General features: G+C 36.1%; 3 protein-coding genes across 4 annotated transcripts in view; 2 read left to right on the top strand and 1 right to left on the bottom strand.

The window, feature by feature from the left end:
* The first annotated feature begins 479 nt into the window (after positions 1-479).
* Positions 480-7,610, top strand: LOC135083824 (uncharacterized). Its single transcript, XM_063978569.1, has 6 exons — positions 480-546; positions 1,227-1,402; positions 1,869-1,927; positions 2,039-2,157; positions 2,470-2,494; positions 7,123-7,610. The coding sequence occupies exons 2-6, from the start codon at positions 1,227-1,229 to the stop codon at positions 7,230-7,232; spliced, it is 489 nt and encodes a 162-aa protein (XP_063834639.1). The 5' UTR covers positions 480-546; the 3' UTR covers positions 7,233-7,610.
* Positions 7,611-7,724: 114 nt separating this feature from the next.
* On the bottom strand, positions 7,725-10,770 carry LOC135083520 (ankyrin repeat domain-containing protein 13C). The gene has a single exon (XM_063978292.1). The coding sequence runs from the start codon at positions 10,444-10,446 to the stop codon at positions 9,115-9,117; it is 1,332 nt and encodes a 443-aa protein (XP_063834362.1). The 5' UTR covers positions 10,447-10,770; the 3' UTR covers positions 7,725-9,114.
* A 393-nt stretch (positions 10,771-11,163) lies between these two features.
* The window catches only part of LOC135083561 (TLD domain-containing protein 2), a 127,166-nt gene continuing 118,319 nt past the window's right edge, over positions 11,164-20,010 (top strand). For both annotated transcript variants that reach the window (XM_063978375.1, XM_063978361.1), the window contains exon 1: positions 11,164-11,673. In XM_063978375.1, coding sequence (XP_063834445.1) covers positions 11,672-11,673 — 2 coding nt within the window. In that variant the 5' untranslated portion in view covers positions 11,164-11,671. The remainder of the gene's footprint in view (positions 11,674-20,010) is intronic.

Raw genomic sequence — 20,010 nt, 5'->3', positions numbered from 1 at the left:
CGCGCGCACAAGCTCGTCGAGGGCGTGGACGCCTGGCGCGTGTTCCAGGTCATTGTGAACCACTATCAGGGCAGGAGCGAGTGGAGCTAGAGACGTGCGCGAGCGCGTGTCGCGGCAGGAGGCGCGGCTGCAGCACGCGCGCGACGTCGTGCGCCACAACGCGCGCCGCGCGCACAAGCTCGTCGAGGGCGTGGACGCCTGGCGCGTGTTCCAGGTCATTGTGAACCACTATCAGGGCAGGAGCGAGTGGAGCTAGAGACGTGCGCGAGCGCGTGTCGCGGCAGGAGGCGCGGCTGCAGCACGCGCGCGACGTCGTGCGCCACAACGCGCGCCGCGCGCACAAGCTCGTCGAGGGCGTGGACGCCTGGCGCGTGTTCCAGGTCATTGTGAACCACTATCAGGGCAGGAGCGAGTGGAGCTAGAGACGTGCGCGAGCGCGTGTCGCGGCAGGAGGCGCGGCTGCAGCACGCGCGCGACGTCGTGCGCCACAACGCGCGCCGCGCGCACAAGCTCGTCGAGGGCGTGGACGCCTGGCGCGTGTTCCAGGTCATTGTGAACCACTATCAGGGCAGGAGCGAGTGGAGCTAGAGACGTGCGCGAGCGCGTGTCGCGGCAGGAGGCGCGGCTGCAGCACGCGCGCGACGTCGTGCGCCACAACGCGCGCCGCGCGCACAAGCTCGTCGAGGGCGTGGACGCCTGACGCGTATTCCAGGTATGGTTGCCAGGTCCAAACACACAAAAGCCGATTAGTGTGGATGCGTGCGCTTGATATTATACTGTAGCTTGACTTTCGCCTGGCCCGGCAGCCACATAAAAAGCCTAACAAAATCCGGACAGCCCGGACAAGATAATATTTGTCCGGACAACACGGTAAAAAGCCAAATATGTCCGGAAAAAGCCGGACACCTGGCAATCCTAGTTCTAGGTCATTGGATTCTTGAACTGTTTCTAGCGCTCAAGATATCTTCCAACAAATTGCAGAGGAAGTACTCTTTTGAGCTCCACGTAACCTGCCGTCTACCCGGCAAGACCTGTGTAGCCAGAATCTGCTATCTCCCCTATATCCCTCATATCACCGCGAAATCTAAGTAGCATCAATTCCCATCTCTCCTTCGCGCATCTGGATCGCAACTCGTGCGATGTTTCATGTGGTTGAACTTTGAGCGTCCAAAATAATTTAAAGGCTGAGGGAGAAGTTTGCCTAAAGTTAACTTACACCTGCGTAGATGGCGCTATGGGTGCGCGACTACGCGGAAGCGGCGCAGAACGCGGTACAGGCGCTGACAGAAGCGTGCGCGGGCGCGCCCGAGCACTCCGCTCGCTACGGCGCGCTGCTGGCTTCTACCGACGTGCAGCGCCATCTGTCGCGCCACCAGCGCCGACTGCACGCCATCATACACAGGTCCTACAAGTGCTGTATTTCCTGAACACTACAATCCGGGCGTTTTCAAGGCGAGAGTTAATTAATAGGCACTTACAGGGCAGATATGTACCATCCTAGACTGCATCTCACTTAACACCAGGTGCAATGAGGGTGATCGCGATTGAAAAATCCGCCAGATGGCAATACGTAGACGGGAGGTCCAAATGCTGCATGATTGGTTATTTTTCACATGACATTGACAGATATGTCATGAAAAAAAAAATTTTTTTTCTACAGGGAGTTCTTGGAGTTTTTGCTTTAAGGATGACCTTGATTGGTCTATGGTATAACATTATCGAATGCTGACGAAGCGTATAGCGCATCATAAACAATGTTTCATCACCTATGTTTATGAACTGTTTACAGAGATGATGAAACATTGTTTTAATGAAAACATGGCTTTATGTTTAAAAGTTATAAGAAATAATTTATTTATTTTCTACAGAATTATTGCTGAAAGTGGTCCTGCGTGTGGAAAGGAATCGGCAATTATTGAAGTTGATGGTAAATATTTTTATATTTAATTTTATGCACTCATGTCAAGGCTACAAAAATATACCTATAAAAGATGCGAAAACCCTTGTAAGATCCTAATGGCATTTTGGATTGTTTCAGACACGGTGTTCTCGACGTCTTCGGAGTCGATTCGCAGCGGTGTCAGTATCGCGAGCGGCTACACTAAGCGGCTTTCTGCTTTCCGCAGGAGTCTTGCGCCGAAGGTGCAAGAGACGGCTGTAAGTACCACTCTATTTATCAATGAGGGCTGTCGCATATTTTGCTCTCGCCAAATAATCCTCTTACAGCGATCACCAGTTGGCGCCAAAATCTTTTCTAGCAAGTAACTTTAATTTGTATACAGTGGCGCCAACTGGTACTTTGTATATCTCATTGCTTTTTTACTAAGTTCAGAAAGAAGGAAGGTTCCCTGTATAATTAATGCTAGTATTTAGTTGTGATAATTGAAAAAACACTTCAACACTTCTAAATTATGTAACGTCCTATTTTTGCTGACCAAATTAAAAACGCGTATTTTTTTTTTGTTTCAGCTGATTGACGACATACCGGAACAAGGTAATTATTTTTATTGGAGCGTGTGTTTGTAATTAAATTGTAAAGAAACCATTACAGCATTTAGAGATTCCGCACATAATATTGCTTTCCTGCTTAAACAGGTTGATAATATGCCGTGTGCAAACTACTGTAGGTACGATGGATTGGGCACATTTTTGAAAATTAATCATAATTAATTTTATCTAAGTAGGCTAATATTGCACTTCGAAAGTCATTGCTGTTTGTCACATATTCACGCTTAATGCCAGTTGCAGACCAAGAGCCAAGTTAAAATTACTCATAGGCCCACTTGCACAACACTTCAACAAATGAAACCAAAATAAAAATACATACAGCCGAACATAGAACGTCCTCCTTTTTTGAAGTCGGTTAAAAACTAAAATATCGTGTTGAAATAACAGTTAAGAGCCATTTCACAAAAATATTCCGCGCGAATTTAGCTACAAACTGTCAACGCAAAGACAAAAGAGTAAAAAGAACGCCGAAATGGACAAAAAAATCTTGAGCCGTGACCGTATTAAGACTTGATATAAGTTATTCTTTTTTCTTATATCAAGTCTTAAAACTTATTAAAACATGAATAATTAATTTAAAATTTTAATAGAGTTTAGGTATTTAGTCTTTCAAAGATTTTTATATTTCGATTAATAAATGAAACACGTATAGGTATAATATGTAAAATATATATTATAGCCCGACCAGGAACATAAAAAGCCTCGCCATGTTGCGGAAAACTAATGGTACTAATTTCTTTTAATGGCAACAGTAACTGAAAACTTCATTGACATGTCACCTTGCATGTCAATAATAAACTGTCTATTGCTGTCAAAGTGTAAACAAACTTTATTTTAAATGTGTGCAATGGATTTGGGAATTAAATTGCTAAAAACTTTTTATAGTCGTGAAAGAAAACTGGTTCACAATGTGTTAAATTATTTGTCTAAGAGAAGTACTAAGGGTTCGGACAATATTTTCATTGAATAATGTTTCCGACAAAGGTTGTCAAATTGACTGACATGTTTATCGTATAGTATAGTCCACTATGAAAATTAGCTGTGGTTTGTTTCAACTACCTATTTTAAAGATTTTTGTCACTTTGAAAGTGTTGAATTTTATGGAATTGGGAAAGAAGTACCGAGTTTGAAGCGTTCATGAGCAGACATTGCAGTTCAATATTCAAGTTCTGAATTTGATTATTGATGAATAATAAAATAAATCCTACTAGCTCGATTGATGGTTTCATTTAATTTATTTAGACCAAGTTACCTATATGTATAATCTTTTTTCGTTAATTTATGAAAATATCAAATTAGCCCGTAATCCTGAATCCTGATACATAAAATTAGCCTATTAATTTAACACAGGTACGACTGTACTCAGTGTTGCACTATCAAATGCAATTAACGCGCCTCTATGCCAGGGTTTTTATGTTCCTGGTCGGGCTAAAGGTAAAAAATAAAGACAGTGACATAGTGAAAAAAAAATTTGCCCCCTTACAGCTCCATCATCGGACCCTGGATATTATTTAGGGACGAAGTATTCTTCAAAGCAAATCACACAAGCCCAAACTCCATAGCCTATGGAGTTTGGACCATAGGGTTCTATTGTTTTGTTACGGAGTTGCAATGGAGGTGGCCATTGCAACTCCTCCAGATCCATTATCAGACAGAGCTAAGAAATAAATAAATAAATAAATATTATTATTATTAAACAAATAACTAAAATAATTCATCTAACTATCTTAAATCTTACTAGTCTTACTAATATTATAAATACGAACGTTTGTGTGGATGTCTGGATGTTTGTTACTCTTTCACGCAAAAACTACTGAACAGATTTTGATGAAACTTTACAGTACAGCAGTACTATCACTCGGGTCGGACGTTCCTATCGCAAAACCGTTGGTTCACTCAGTTCCGATACGACTCTAGTGCTGTGTGTAATAGGGATGATGACTGGGTAATGAAATCGAAATTCTGTTTAGTCCGTCAGAGAGATAATTAAAAAATTTTGGAGACATATTTTTTAATAGTATTGTATTGAGTTGAAATGTCGCGTGACGTCACTTTTGAGTAAAAATTCTACTCAAACGTGACGTATCGCGCCATTTCAACTCGATGTAGCACTGTTATTATTTCATTATGAAAGAAAATAAAAAATATGAGTAATATTTTCTAAATAACTGTCTGACGGACAAATAATTGAAATTTTGACATCTAGCCTATTATTCTCTACGAGTGGATTTAATTTTGCCTGAGACCTACGCCATGAACCCTGAACCAGAAGACCCTGTCGCCAGCGACAGCGACGCTTATCCATCCCTAGCATCGACCAGAATTGTGCGCATACTCTGGAGCATGCTACATACAACTGGCTGTCGGAGAAGCATAGATTTCCCTTAAGTCTACTCCCGCTACCATATGGCACTCCGCTAAAACTCGTGAGGGCGCCAACACTTGCTTTTGTATCGAAAATTAGTATGAGCAGCGCACGTAGTTGCTCTATGCAACCACGCTATTTTAAACCGTGGCCCCTAAGCATGAGATGGGAAACTGCACTCCCTTGAATTCTCTTGAATTTGATGGTGTTAGGGGAATCCTAGGAATGAATACATACCTACTTTCTAATGGAATTACCTCATCAATGTTACGTTTTCACTTGTTATTTTATTGCGATCTGACCTTGATTTTTCAAACACGTGTCAAAATAAAAAAATAATTTAAATCAAAAGCACTAAGGAATATTTAATTTTAATTGATATCAACCTCGATGCAAGCACAGATTACAGAAACTAAAGGGAGATGTGACAAGGGAGCGGAGCCGGTGTCGCAACAATATGCCCAAAAACAGAACATATTGCTTGTGAAAGCAATAATGACAGCAGCGACGACATAATGTAAACAGTTTACATTGCTTGCATAGTACTAAAGATTATTCGAACATTAAATACTAATACCGCAGTGGATAATGAGCACATATTTTGACTTTGTGTGTGTGAATTCCTAATGCGACACTGAGTTTCGAACTCAGCGCATTACTAAGCATCTCTATAAAATATCTCTATGGAAGCAAGTTATCTCCAAAATAACATTCTACACCTATAGAACCTAGTCAGGTAATAATTTTAATAAAATACGAAGCACGTCATCTATCAATAGAATATAATATATTTTAGAAGTTAATAAATATGCATAAAATATAAAAACTTTAGTTAAATCATAGAATTTCTGAAAAACTAGTACTAAAATCGTACTGGAAACAAAAAAAAATAATGTGTTATCAAATTTATTTATTAAACGTCCAATTTATTAAAGATTTTGGACTAAACTTTTTAAAAATATTTTATAGCCTACATAAAATACGAAAACATTTTGAATTCTAATCGTGAAATAATTTTTTTTCGGAGCCTATTGCCTCCAAACAAACAAATTAGTCCGTTTCAAACCACTACACCAAACGGCCGACTCGAAACAGGGACCACTCGGCATAGTATCAAATGTATTTGGTCGCCGTATAAATCACCGCTTCACGACACGAACGCACGTAAACGTCATGGCGGGAAAAGTGACACAGGTCCTGCCTTGACGGGCGCTCGCGCCATACTAATCGATGTCGGCTTGTGCATTGTAATTTATACTGATATTCACATCAATATTTTGACAAAGTGGTTACTAATATTAAAACAATAACTGTAGAAATCAATACTACAATGAATATTCTTCATTTTGGGATACTTTTATTGCAGTTATTGCTGTGTTTTTAAACTAAAAACCACGATCAAAATGTGACGTTAATCTTCAAATTTGCCAAATTATTTTTAGATTTTACTCAATAATGGTAATGAAATTCAAGAATCTATTTCATTAATGGACTACAAGAATATATGTTTGATGATTACTATATATTTCTAAGCTTATTATATGAGCATAAATAATAGATACAGGACTTTGAAATAGAGTCTGCGGCAATTTTTCCGTAAAATGGTTTTGGGAGATGGGGCACTGAGAATTAAGCAAAAGAGTTTTAGTAAATCCGTTTCATTAATGGTCAACACCAAGGATCGACCTATCTTTCGCAGTTATTAAATAATCTCTGGGTGTTGCTTAAGATAGTAATTCATGCTTCCAAAATCTTAGAAATTCGCACGAAAATGTAAAATGGCTCTTAAACATTGACTTTCATGCAAGCAGCCTTATGTCTAGTGTGAAATGCTGAACCAATTAGTTATAATTAATTTTGACTAAGTTAGATTATACTGCTATGCTACTACGCCCACTAGTTGACGGGAGAGACCTCATGGCAATTGTTTTTTGATGAATAAATAAAATAAATATTGAAGTAAGATACAGGCGCATTGTCACTGAAAATACTTGATCAATGTTCGCCAAACCTTAATTATTAATTAATCAGTAATTAGTATTAACCGTGACGCATCGCGCCAGTTTCATTTCAGCCTGTTTGATAGATAAAAATCGAGATAAGAACGTGTTTTCAAGTTTATCTGAATAATTTTGCATTTTTTACGCCGTGATCTATGACGCTAATAAATAATAGTATGGAAAAATATTCGACAGATATAAGTCGCTCTAGAATCAAGATTTAGCTATAACGATCGTATCTTATTGCAGCTCGGCGCTCGACGGTCTCGCTGCGCGTGGTGACACTGGGGCTGGAGGAGTCTGCGCCGACGCTCAAGCCGAGCCAGTTCATAGCGCGCTCGCGCAAGTCCCTGCGATGAATGCTAAACATTTACATTTTTGATACTAGACTTTACATTGTATGAATTATTTCGAGTTTTAATGAATTGAAAGATTTGGTGTTAACAGAATAGAACTGTTATTTTTATTAAGGTATGGGCACACCAATGGTTGCAAGATAGGTGGAGGATTGAAGAAAAGGCTGGAAAAGCTAGAGTAAGCATTTCTTGTTTACAGAAAATAACGCTTCATGGCTTTGTATTTGAACGTACGAAATCTTAATATCAATTTCATTCCGATATCTATTTTATCACTTGCAGTGTGCGCATGCACTTAAGTTTCGAGAGATTTTTCAACATTGATTTCGTAAAAAACAAAGATTTTGTGTTTCGAGAAATAAATGTGATTTTTATAATGTTTCTCTGCCTTTTTATTTTTACTTATGGTATAGAATTATAGATAGAACTAGACTGATTCTGAATAAGTCTCCTGTTCACATAGTAAATTGAAAGTGATTAAATGAAAAATAAGAATTATTTTTAAATCTTTAATACAACATTTGAATTTACTTTCCATTGCTGAGGTACATTAATTATGTTTATTAATATGACAATGAAAATATTGGCAAGAAAACAACATTCCTTATATTCAAAATAAAACTGTTCAGGTGGGATTTAAATTTTATTGTCAATTAATGTTCTTAATAATTTTGATTTTCTAATCCATATAAATTCTGTGCAAAATTAATTTTAAATCACTATTTGTTTGCGCAGGTACTCACTACACAAGCTGTCTACTCTATACTATGTGCTAAAATAGAAGATTGTAGGTATATCAAGTAGTAGTAAGTTCATACGTACAGTGCTTTGCATTACATTGTGAAAAATTAAGGATAGGTATATAAACCTTATACTTGTTCCACTAATAGTTATACATGCAGATGCTATTTCCTTTACAGTTCTAGTACATACATTGATAGAAATAAAGCACAATATTGTTTACAAATTTTCAGTCACTAACAATTGGTCAAAAGCACAAGGTCTTCAGACATTAGAAAACCCAGAGCAATCAAATACAACCAGTAACTGAACAAAAACATTTAGATTACCCAAACAACATCCAATGTGCATTATTTTGTTGCATTTATGAAATATAAAACAGAGCTTATATTACAAAAATAAAAAAGATTTAATGTCATGGTTTATAAGTTTATAGGCCAAAGCAAGGCCTTTTCATAAGGAATTCTTTCCAACTGTGAAATTTTGTCACCCTAGTCTCCAAATACTAGGACCAGGGTGCCACTTAGTAAAGTTAATAAAGGATTGATAAATATTAATAATATATTAAATTATTTTCTAATACTTATAAATAAATAAAAACAATAGAAATAAGAAAGCATAATTACACCTTTATGGACGCAATACAGTGAATGAGCGAGGAATTATGTATTTAACCATACTCTACAAAAACATTTTAGAAAAACATATAATTTACTGTCTTTACACATTGGAATTAAGTGTGTATTGAATATTGAATGTTTATTACATTCGCTGTATAAAGTTAAATTATATTAACGTACAAATAACATTAAACTATGAAACTATATTGGTAAGTGTTTGTAGGCTGGTAAATTTTGTTTAGGTACTATGCATTATCATCATTCTAACACTGTCTAAGAACTCAATCTGTATAACACAAGACTTCACCATAATGTCACACAAAATTTCACTACTCAACTAATAGGACACAATGGCTGGAGTAGGAGCTTCCCAGGCCAAACAACATCGGGAATTCGATAGTGAGCATGCCGTGCGCCGCGGGGTAGCAGCGCGCGCCGCGGCCCGGCCGGCGCCGGCCCCGCCTCGCCTCGCGCCGCCACATCTGCCTCTCACTTATTTCAAACAGTGTTAGAATATCAAAGCGTCATAAGTCAGGGAATCTCAGAGGATCCTCCACAAAGTCCTCAGGAATAACGAAGAGGTCCTCCGATAGATCATCACGAAAATCAAACTTTTGGAAAGTAATTTTTGCTGTCACTGTGGGTAAAATTGGTATGTCTATTTTCACTGGAAAACCTTTCGGCAATTTCATAGCCACGAATTGACGTAATTTCGCAAAATGCTTGAATGGTGCTATCACTTCCAGAACATTTAATAGCATATCGACACTCAATGGAAAGTCATCACTCATGGCCAATGTCGCTCTGAAGTTTCTCGAAGATTCTTTGTATACTAGCTCACGGCCCAAGCTGGGGTATTGCCCAGGGGGAGATGATATGTATGCAGTCCAGTCTACTCCAGTTTCAGGCGGTGGATTCAAGGAAGCCCTCCGTGTAGTCTCACCGTTTGTATCTAAATTCTGTGTGTTACCCTTTGTAAGACTTTCAATGATGGCTTTATTTTTCTGTAGATCATCTGTCGATAAATGTTCTCTGCGTTTGCGTGACTCTAAAACAAGACCTGTAATCGTATAGATATCACTTCGATACAGACCTGCGATTGTTTCTTTGCGGTCTTCACGGAATATCCAACCTGATTGGGCCCTAGAGAATGATATTCCTTTGGTGGACATTTGAGCTGCCAAAATATCACTTGACATTAGAATATCAACTTCATCTTCAATCTCATTTTCAGTTTCCTCATAGCGCACTCGTTGATATACTTTTGCCTTATTATCTAATACAGTAAGTGACTCACTTGGTGGTTTCTCGCCTTGAAAAATAAATGATATATCTCCTCTTTCCCATTTCATGTCAGAAAAATCAACCAATGTTGTGTCTAATCTAATACCAGATCCGGATTTGTAGATTTTGCACAGATCAGATGGTAAAATTCTCGAGACTAAGGGTACCCACGAATGAAAGTCCCACTTTAGCTCCATGTAGAAATCTTGTATCTGAGAAAGAGCACGAATAAGGTCAGGTCTTCGGAGTTCCATCTGCTCGCGAGCTTGTTGTTTGAGTTTTCGGACGAGTGACGATATGGTTTGCCGATCGCCATAGCTGATGGCTTCGGCCAGTGGTGACCAGCCTGCGAGGTTCTTCACTTTGACTGGTGCGCTGTGAGCCAGTAGTAGTTGCACACACTCTTTCCGCCCTAGCATCACGGCTAGGTGTAGTGCCGTGTTACCATGCTTGTCTTTACGCGTCACATCGTTTAGCCTTAGCAGCGATGACAGCTTTCGAACATCTCCAATGAATACACACTCATGAAGAGGATACGTCTCATCCTCTTCATTGCAATTCGGGGTAGACATTTCGCATAAGTATTCTGTTAAATCATCACTGGCAATGATTAATAATAAGTAAAAAGAACAGAAACAATTTTGATCATAATCTAATCATCAAACTGATAAGATTAGAATTTTGAAGATAGTATACATATTATCGTATTGTACATGGTGATGGAACTTCTTTTTGAGATCAACATTTGCACTTTATATCGAAGAAAACCATTTCATTTACTCAAAATAATACAAAAATAATATTTTGACTAAGAAAATGAACCTTCCATTTTTTTCGCTAATTGTGTCTTGTTCTTGTTTATTTTTTGCTTTGGTATTTTGACACGTGTACTTGAGAATCAAGAACAAGTAGAAAAGTAAGCTGTTGAAAGTACAAAACTACAAAAAGATTTTTTTCTCACGAAATGGAACAGAGCAACAGTGCTGCTGCCAGCCTAAAAAAAGTACTAAAAATAGTAGTAATGTAATAAAAGTAGTCGTACCTATTTTATTGGTTTTTTTTAGTTTTGTTTTATAAGTTTGTGAATATTGTAATTTTTTTGGAAACAAAAATTAAGTTTCGTGTAGTGCCAAATGCTTTGGGAAAGTTACATGCTGCTCTAGCTCTAGCTGCTATTCTCGAAATGGAATATTCTGCCAATCACCGATTGCGGCGACATCATTCATTGACGTCAAAAAACACAAAGAGGGACTCTGTGACTCTGTGAGCGTAGTTAGATGGCGCTGTGGTGATCTATGTTTTGAACGGTTTTGAAGCGTAAAAAATTGACAGATGCGCATAGCAGTAAACGCCTCTTGTTCGTTTTTTATCGGATTTGCATTGAAATTGCAATTTGTTTTACTAATCTCAGTGTTCAGAAGTGGTGGGTGCCTTTTGAAAAAGTGGTTATTGTATTTTTGAAGATACTCTATTCCATTTCCTTCGAGAAATCCTTTTGAATATCAATTTACCGGAGATCTAAGTTCACTCACATTTCCAATTGGATTAAAAACTTGGTTTTTGATCAGCATAGCGATTCATAAAACCTGTTTAATATCTCAATACTGAGTTTTCTTGCATTGATTCAATAATACGGTCACCCTTCACCTTAGCTGGTGTTAATTCAATTAATAAAACAGTTCATTAGTTCATGCACAGTAGAAAAACTTTTGCGCCGCTAGTTTCAATAGAAATGAGAAGAAACTAATCGTATAAAAGCTAAGCTAAGGCGCACCTGATTCATCAGAACCTGGAAGCATGTGAGTAAAGTTTTATATTATTAATGATTATAGATATAAGTCCCCAGATGTTTTATGACCAATATGACATCATGAAATTGAAGTGAGTTAGCTAACTGTGTGTTAAATGTGTAAGTATTTTAAAAGCAGCAAAGATTGTTTTACAATTTAAAAATAGTATTATCATACTATAGCTGTAGCTATTGTATTTAGGTAATTGTCTTCAGTGCTGAATGCAGATTTTAAATATAAAAACATTTTGATGTTTATTTCTTCTTTGTAATATTTTAAATATTTTTGTATGAAAATAATACAAAGAAAAGGTAATAGGAACAATACTTCCTTTTCAATTGCCCAGTTTTAGCAAAGTTATTCAATCAACCGATAAATAAAATCTTGTGACCATTGTAAATCCTTGAGAATAAATATCTATCATATGTGGGATTACTTACGCTGAACGCATGATGGGCCATTGTTTTAAGAAAACTACAACAAAGAAAAAACTTATTAACTAGGTAGGTACCTAGAAAACATATTTTCCTACTAAAATTGTTCCAAAAGCTATCCATATTGTGTTTTTAGGGAACAACAACACAACACGGTAGATTTATAAATGATAATTAAAAAAACTACTGAAAAGTTTGTGGGGGTGGGGTTTTACAGATAGACAGTTGTCATGTTTTGGGGTTGCCTTTTGCCGGACTGAAATTAATTGGGTGAAACAAAGCAACTTTATAAAAAACACCAGTTTATGCAATAAGTACATTACACAAAACATTGTTATGGATATTTTGCACAATCAACAGATTTCAGACTTATCTCTGTGCAAAGGTTATCAATTCCAGCTGTTATCAATTTATGTTTTCTCTTTATTTACATACAGATACAGATGTCCACCATACCTACATAATAATGTACTCAGCTGGTGTATATTATATGTAAGTTATAATTCTTTCTATCAAGGTTGGCTATGTTCACATACCTTGAGTTAGTAATTTAGTCTGTGGACTATTTAGTGCTCTTAACAAAGGTCTTTAGGTCTTATTAAATTCATAACATTAATAACTTCTGACCAAATTATTATTGAGGCTAGTTATGTTCACAACAATTTACAGTATTTATTATTATTATTGTTTTTGTTGGTGCATATTAATTCTCTCTTCCAACTCAGATCTTCAGATCAATATGACTCATCGACACAAACCAGCAGGAAGTCATATTGAAACTATCTTCTGTAATGAAGCTTCCTTCCCTTTCAAGATTATAGAGATTACACTAACTGGTAAAAACAAAATTATGATAATTTATATATTTCTCTCTTTTTCTTTTTTTGTCGGGATTTCGGGAAATACTTTGCGCATCGGTATGCGTGTTTAGCCAGTGGGTACTGACCGATGGGGCCGCCCTTTTCAACGACGTTATGCTGGTCTCTCCACTGCCCACATGGGGCCTACCTACTAAAACCCGATGGTGTCCAACGGAACCCAATTAAACGACGCCGCTATAACTCGCGAGTTATTGTCCTAGCTTAACTCCGTTTCTTAACTCCGTTTGGGTTTCTCTCCGCCCGCGCCAGTAAACCGGTACCCTCCCCAGGACTGGCCGTCCCCTATCCGCAACCGGGTTGCGGTGACGCGTCCGATGGCAGACCCAAAACTGCACACGGAATCTCTTTTTCCTGTCATAGTTGAGATATTTTGTATTAGCTCACTGGCGACTTCCTTTTTTTTTTTCATTTTTACTTTATTGGTCACTAGCTTTCCGCCCGCGGCTTCGCCCGCGTGGAATTTTGTCTGTCTCAGAAAAACTTTACGACGCGCGCGTCCCTGTTTCTAAAACCGGGATAAAAACTATCCTATATCCTTTCCCAGGACTCAAACTATCTCTATGCCAAATTTCATCAAAATCGGTTCAGTGGTTTAGGCGTGAAAGCAGGACAGACAGAGTTACTTTCGCATTTATAATATTAGTATAGATATAGGTAGATGTTGGAAAATGTCAGGGGCTCAGGATCTCTAATACCACGACGTGTATCCATACTTCCCCTGTATATTGCTGTGCTTATGGACCTTTTATTAACATAACTAACTGCAATACATAATTCCTCAACAATCCATTATTTTCTATTCTGAAGGCAACGTCGTCGTCGCCTTCGCCAGTATGTAACACTGTTTAAAATTAAATGTCAGTCCTTGTTTACTTTGTCGAGGTTGTGGATACTAAGCTAAATCAACATTGGATTATGTACCTATATCGACGCAATACGCAGCAGCAGTACTTTGTGTGTTTGGAAAGCAAAGTTTTGTAATCTTCATACTTGCTTCGTAGGGGAGACATCTTTTAAATTAAATGATTGAGTAAATAACTGTACTAGTAGGATTTTTAATTGAATAAACAGATGGATGCAGATCGGATCTCGTACTTAAAAAATTAGCTACCTACTAAAGTGTGAAACATACCATTTTATTGAAAAAACACCTAGACTGGGTGAACTGAAAAAGCATAAATTTTCAACAACACACGACACTCGACGTTCGTGGTAAGTAGCTATCGGGAATGTCCTCATTACAGTACATTAAATAAACACTCAAACAAATTATGACACCCCATGCTGTAAAACTGTAAAAAGTGCAATGACCGGAGATAAATATTTATTTTCGTCGCATAATGAAATGGTTGTTTTTTTGTTAACTTAAGTAACCATTGCCGAGATTCTATCCGTTTATATTAGAAGACTAACGCCCGTATTCACAAACATCACTATATTCACTATGCACTATGAGGTCTCACATTGCGCGTGGACGCACAGGGAACACGATCACGAACCAATCACAGAGTTCTATTTAACGCTGTGCGTTCGATTTGCTGCTTCATTTAAGCAAGCATCGTTTGTGAATACGGGTGTAAGCAGGAGATTACTTAGGAAGACGCGGGATTTTAGTCTCGAGATAAATAATATTTTCAATAAGAAAATATTTTTCAATCAAGGGTCAACAAGTAACAACACCGGTGTCAGACTTTCTAAGCCCCCATAAATATGCTTCTGATATCACCGACCGCATATCGATACCTCTGGGCTCAAAGGTCGTAAAGGACAAAATACCGAAAATGAGTTATTTATACAGTTTTACTCAGAATTTAATTCTCTATCGATCTGTATATTTAGTTTGTTGAAATTCCCAAAAAAAGTGCCTTTACGACCCATCATATTTGATAAGCTAAACAGAATTCATCGTGAAAATTGGGATGTAAATACCATTTGATTTTTTAGTACAGTTACCATGGTAGTAAAGAACAAGTAAACACAAATTTTTGGGCGTATAATGTACATGTAGTATATCTATTGTCCTATACAACCTTACATTTTCATACCCAAGTCTAAATAATTTGTCCTTTACGCCCTTAGATTATCTAAACAAATATTTTAAAAATCTACACAGTGAGGATATTAAAATAACTGTGAAGGTAAATTTTATAGACGTTTCTTATAGTATTTAACTATGTGCGTTTGGAACAAATGAAAGAACCTAAAAAATCATCAAAAATATTTATATTTACACATAAATGTTACAATCTAAAATAGTTATATTATTAAAACTATTTTAGATTGTAACATTTATGTGTTTTGTACATATAAAATGATGATATCTACCCACATCGGGTAAAGTAATGTTGCTTTTTATTATTTCTCATATTTGAAGAAACTAGGTATTTGTCAGGTATAAGATAATTATTAAAAGATGATTTAAGAAAATAAAAACATGGTATAAAATAACGTATTACCTAATTAAGTTAGGATAGTCATCATAAAAATTGAGAAAATGAAAAAGCTAGATTTGTTAAAAATATTATGAAAAAAAAAGTCATCTTACTATAGTACCTTAGGTGTCATTATTTTGTATGCACAAATCACACAAATACTACACTTTATAATTATTTTTAATGATTTCCTAGTAATTTTGACTAACGCCCTTGGTCAAAACCACTTTTGAGTTTTGACTGTTACAATTAAAAACTCATTAAACTAAAAAAACTCATTAAAACTCATTTATTTCTGTAAATAGGCTTAAAAAAAGCACTTTTACATACATTATAATAAATTAGTATAGTTTCTAAAGTTATTTGGATCAGCTAATAAAGAATAACTAGTAGGAAAAATATTTACACAACATGGGAAAATATATGTTGAGACTTAATCTACTAAAAAGCGTGAATACAGTTTTTTTTTCGAAGTTATATTTTTATATTAAAAATAATTGGCTTTTAAAAACGGTATTATGTAGGAGTAAAGTAAGTGGATGTACTTTACTGGAATTAAAATCTTCCTACTTGTAATCTTACTTACCTAACTTTTCTACTTTTATACCAAGTACAATGACATTATTTTAAGCTACTATGAATTAATAATGTTTAATTTATTTAGAATTTAGAATAATAATTATTCTAAATTCTTTTTAAATAATATAATAAATAATTAATATAGTTTGGTTTTCGTTTGTCCTTAATAATTCTATTCTATCTGCATTATCATAAGGTCAACTGGTGGACAGATTGCCCTATGGAATTAAATTCGCTATTTGTAGTTTTTCTAAACAATAATAATGATTAAATAAATAAATAAAATTAAATTGGTTTCGGTTTTTCCTGTAAAGTAGACATTTATGAAGTTTTATTTAAAAGCATCATATTATTTATTTTCTAAATTAGCTTTTATATCGGAAATAGTTTCTTCTAGTTCAAAGATATCAAAACTTCTACTTAAATAGTTTCATAAATTGTGTGCATTAAATTATGAAGCTAGGGAAAATCATTTTATTTCATTTAAAAGACCATAATTCATTAAAAATATGTGAAGAAATGGTATATTATGTACCAAACACCATTAAATATTAAATATTTAAGCTAAATCATCAATTTACCCTTTCATAATACCTTACCTGGGTGTCCCGTTACGACCCATGAAAACCTACAAAACTATGTAAATTGTCATTTATTACCTTAGTTTTGTAGTTTTGTGAAATAAAAATAGACTTACGTCCTGAGTAACTTGCCTAGGACGAATATTTGAGGGGCGTAAAGGTCTTTTTATTGTAATTTTGAGGGCGTAAAGGAAATCTATCTCAGTAAATACAGCTCTAGTCCAGTTTTTCAATACCTCTTCGGAAAATGCTGTGAATTCTAAGCACTTTCTTCATAAGTCATAATTTAATAGCTCAAAAAACAAAAAAGTTATCGTCGAATAAAAAAATAAAAAAACGTTTTTTGCTTCTCCTGAAAAGTCGTACTTTGTCCTTTACGACCTTTGAGCCCAGAGGTATCGATATTATCATGCACTCCGCAGTAGGTAAATCTTACGTTTCATCAATGCCTGGGAGCTGTAAACCTTCTTTTTTTTATAGGTGAAATAGATCATCATTCCAGTAAATAACATAAACAACAGTTTTACCTTATTATTATTTAATCCAAACATTTCGTTTGTTTTCATTCGAATTTGTAAACATTTGTTAATTAACAGAATGTTGTTGAGAATATGATCCAACCCAGTGGTTTTTGTTGATAAAGATGTTTTTGTTACAATATTATCATTGTAAGTTTATATTATTATTCATTAATCATATCGAAAATGTTGCTATTTTTACTGAATGACATAATATTTTAGTTTAATATGTAGGTACTACCTATTTGGGCTTACTGAGAGTAAATGAATTAAAAACTGAGAATTAATCACTGCATCCTCTGCAGTATAATAGAGAGTCTAGTTAAGTCTAGTTAAGTAATTGACAAGTAATTGACCATAATTTCATTAAATTATAAACTCAAAAGTTACGATAACGTAAGTGCATCTTTAAGTTTACCTTATAATCTTCTCTTTTAAATTGGTTAAATCCTAGCTAGAGATTAACCGCAACATAAAATTGTAATAATGAAAATCTTATTTACCAGTAGCCACAGCAAAGTAACAAGCTAGCTCACTTTTTAATCCTTAATTTGGCCAAAAACATTTTAATAAGCTTTTGAACTTCGCTTTGTAAAGGTTTATGAATTTTATTAGAAGATCAAAAGAACCGTAATATTCCTAAACGAATGAAGTCAAATGATGAACTTAACAAATAATTTTATTTCTTTTGAATATCTAGAGATTTTGACGATAGATTTATAATAATCGTTTTACGTGTGCAGATATGCACACCAGTGCAGCACACCTATTAATGTTTTTATCTACCAGGAACTATGCTAATAGTAGCTGCTGTATTCCACGCTTTGCGGAATTCCGAGCCGTAGTTGACCCAGTTATAGGGATTCCGGAAAACCGTAATAGTATCATCACTAGAATGTGCAATACGACTATTGAACATTAAACAGCTGCTATTTTTCTCAAGCATTCTTCAAACGATAATTAAACGAAAACATGGGCATTATCTGACTAAATCCACCATCCACATTTTCGAAGGAAATTCCTAGGTTACTTTTAGCAATACATAGTCTACTAATAGTAGACTACTATATCCAATTTCTACTGAGGGGGACACGCTTGTCTAGGAAAATATAAATCGACATAATACCTAGATAGGTACATTTGCACCCTTTGAACCTGTTTGGCCTGTGTAATGGTTAAATACCCCGTTATGACAATGTTAGGATATTTTAGCGTTTTATAGTTTTATATTATACTAGCTTTCCGCCCGCGGCTTCGCCCGCGTGGAATTTTGTCTGTCACAGAAAAACTTTATCGCGCGCGTCCCTGTTTCAAAAACCGGGATAAAAACTATCCTATGTTCTTTCCCGGGACTCAAACTATCTCTATGCCAAATTTCATCAAAATCGGTTGCGAGGTTTAAGCGGGAAAGCGTAACAGACAGACAGACAGACAGACAGACAGACAGAGTTACTTTCGCATTTATAATATTAGTTGGGATCTTTTTCGTACAAATAATGGAATGCAATCCGCAGCTGGGTAAACAGATGGCTGTTTGTATCTACCTACATTCCATATATGGAGTAAACCGCTTATTTTATGATTTAAATCTGTTATGTAATATAATAATACCTTACATCTAAATATTAAATATGAACTGATGAGCTTAGATACATAGTTTTTTTAGAATATAAGCTATAAGTATTCTTTAACTATGAGAGGTGCCGGTAGGTTCTATTAAAGTTTAATAGATATTAATAGAACCTACCTACCGGTACCTTTAATAATTAAACGAAGTAATAAGAGTAGGCAATTGATCTTCATCATCAAAACAGAGTACCGCGATAAATGTAATCCTTATTATTTCTTATGAAAATTAAATAGAAGTGGGATTTTCGCTGAGGATAATCACAACAATGAGTTTACGTTGTTTAAGTAAACGTCAAGTTTCAAAGGGACGATTAAAGTTTAATTCGAAGTTGTAATTGCGGACGGCTCATGCTGGGCAACTTTATAATTCAAATTCCTAAACACACTGTAATTATTATTTTGTGCTCATGTTTTTGACGGAAAATAACTACGATTGTTTGTATTGCCACTAAAATCGTTTTGATGAATTCAAAAAGTTTTAAATGTTTCAGACACTATAATCTTTCTTAAAATTAAGGATTCTACGTTGGTAATATCAAAAGTAAAAACTCTATTCTAAAATTATTTTTGCAAATACTCTTTCCGTCATCCAATTGGTATAATATTTCATTGAAGTTTAAATAAAAGAATACTCCTGTTATTTTAGCAAAACTGAACTGAATATAAAACTTTTGCGCCACGTCTGGACGCTCTGTTGGATTTTGTTCTATTTACCTTACATTTGAATCCGTTCAGATAAAAACTCATTTGAAATAAGTTTGGGTTGATTTTGTTATAATCAATTAATATCGTGCTATGTAAATATACTTTTGTCGACATATCGCATTGGTAGGTGTCGAGAAACTGTGATTATGTAGAGGCGTGGTAGGGTAGGGTGTCCCCCCGGCGGCGGTGTCGTGCGCTGACACCCCCCGCCCCGCGCCCCGCTCCAATCTCCGGATCAGTAGCACGCTTCCAGCCTTCAAAGCAGGCCGAGTGCGCGTTATGCCGTATTACCCGTCTGCCGCTCCATCATACGAATCTCGCACTTCCTCCTCGGTTCGTTGCATCGATGCATGGACCGCACTATATAGATGCTTGTTTGCACACCATCATCCATTATTCATGACGTAAACATACATCCTAATTGGACGAAGCTCATCCCTTTATTTCACCAGGGCAATCAAACGGTGGTAGCTGTTAGATTCATTGAGATGTCTGTCATGGAGTTCATTGTCACGCGTAGTTTTTAGCCAGCTGAAGCAAAATCATTAAGCAATTTTATGTTTAATTAGAGGTCACTTTGGAAGTTA

Source organism: Ostrinia nubilalis, chromosome 2, assembly GCF_963855985.1.
Source record: "Ostrinia nubilalis chromosome 2, ilOstNubi1.1, whole genome shotgun sequence".
In the NCBI taxonomy this organism is placed as follows: Eukaryota; Metazoa; Arthropoda; class Insecta; order Lepidoptera; family Crambidae; genus Ostrinia; species Ostrinia nubilalis.
This window is presented reverse-complemented; position numbering and strand designations above follow the sequence as displayed.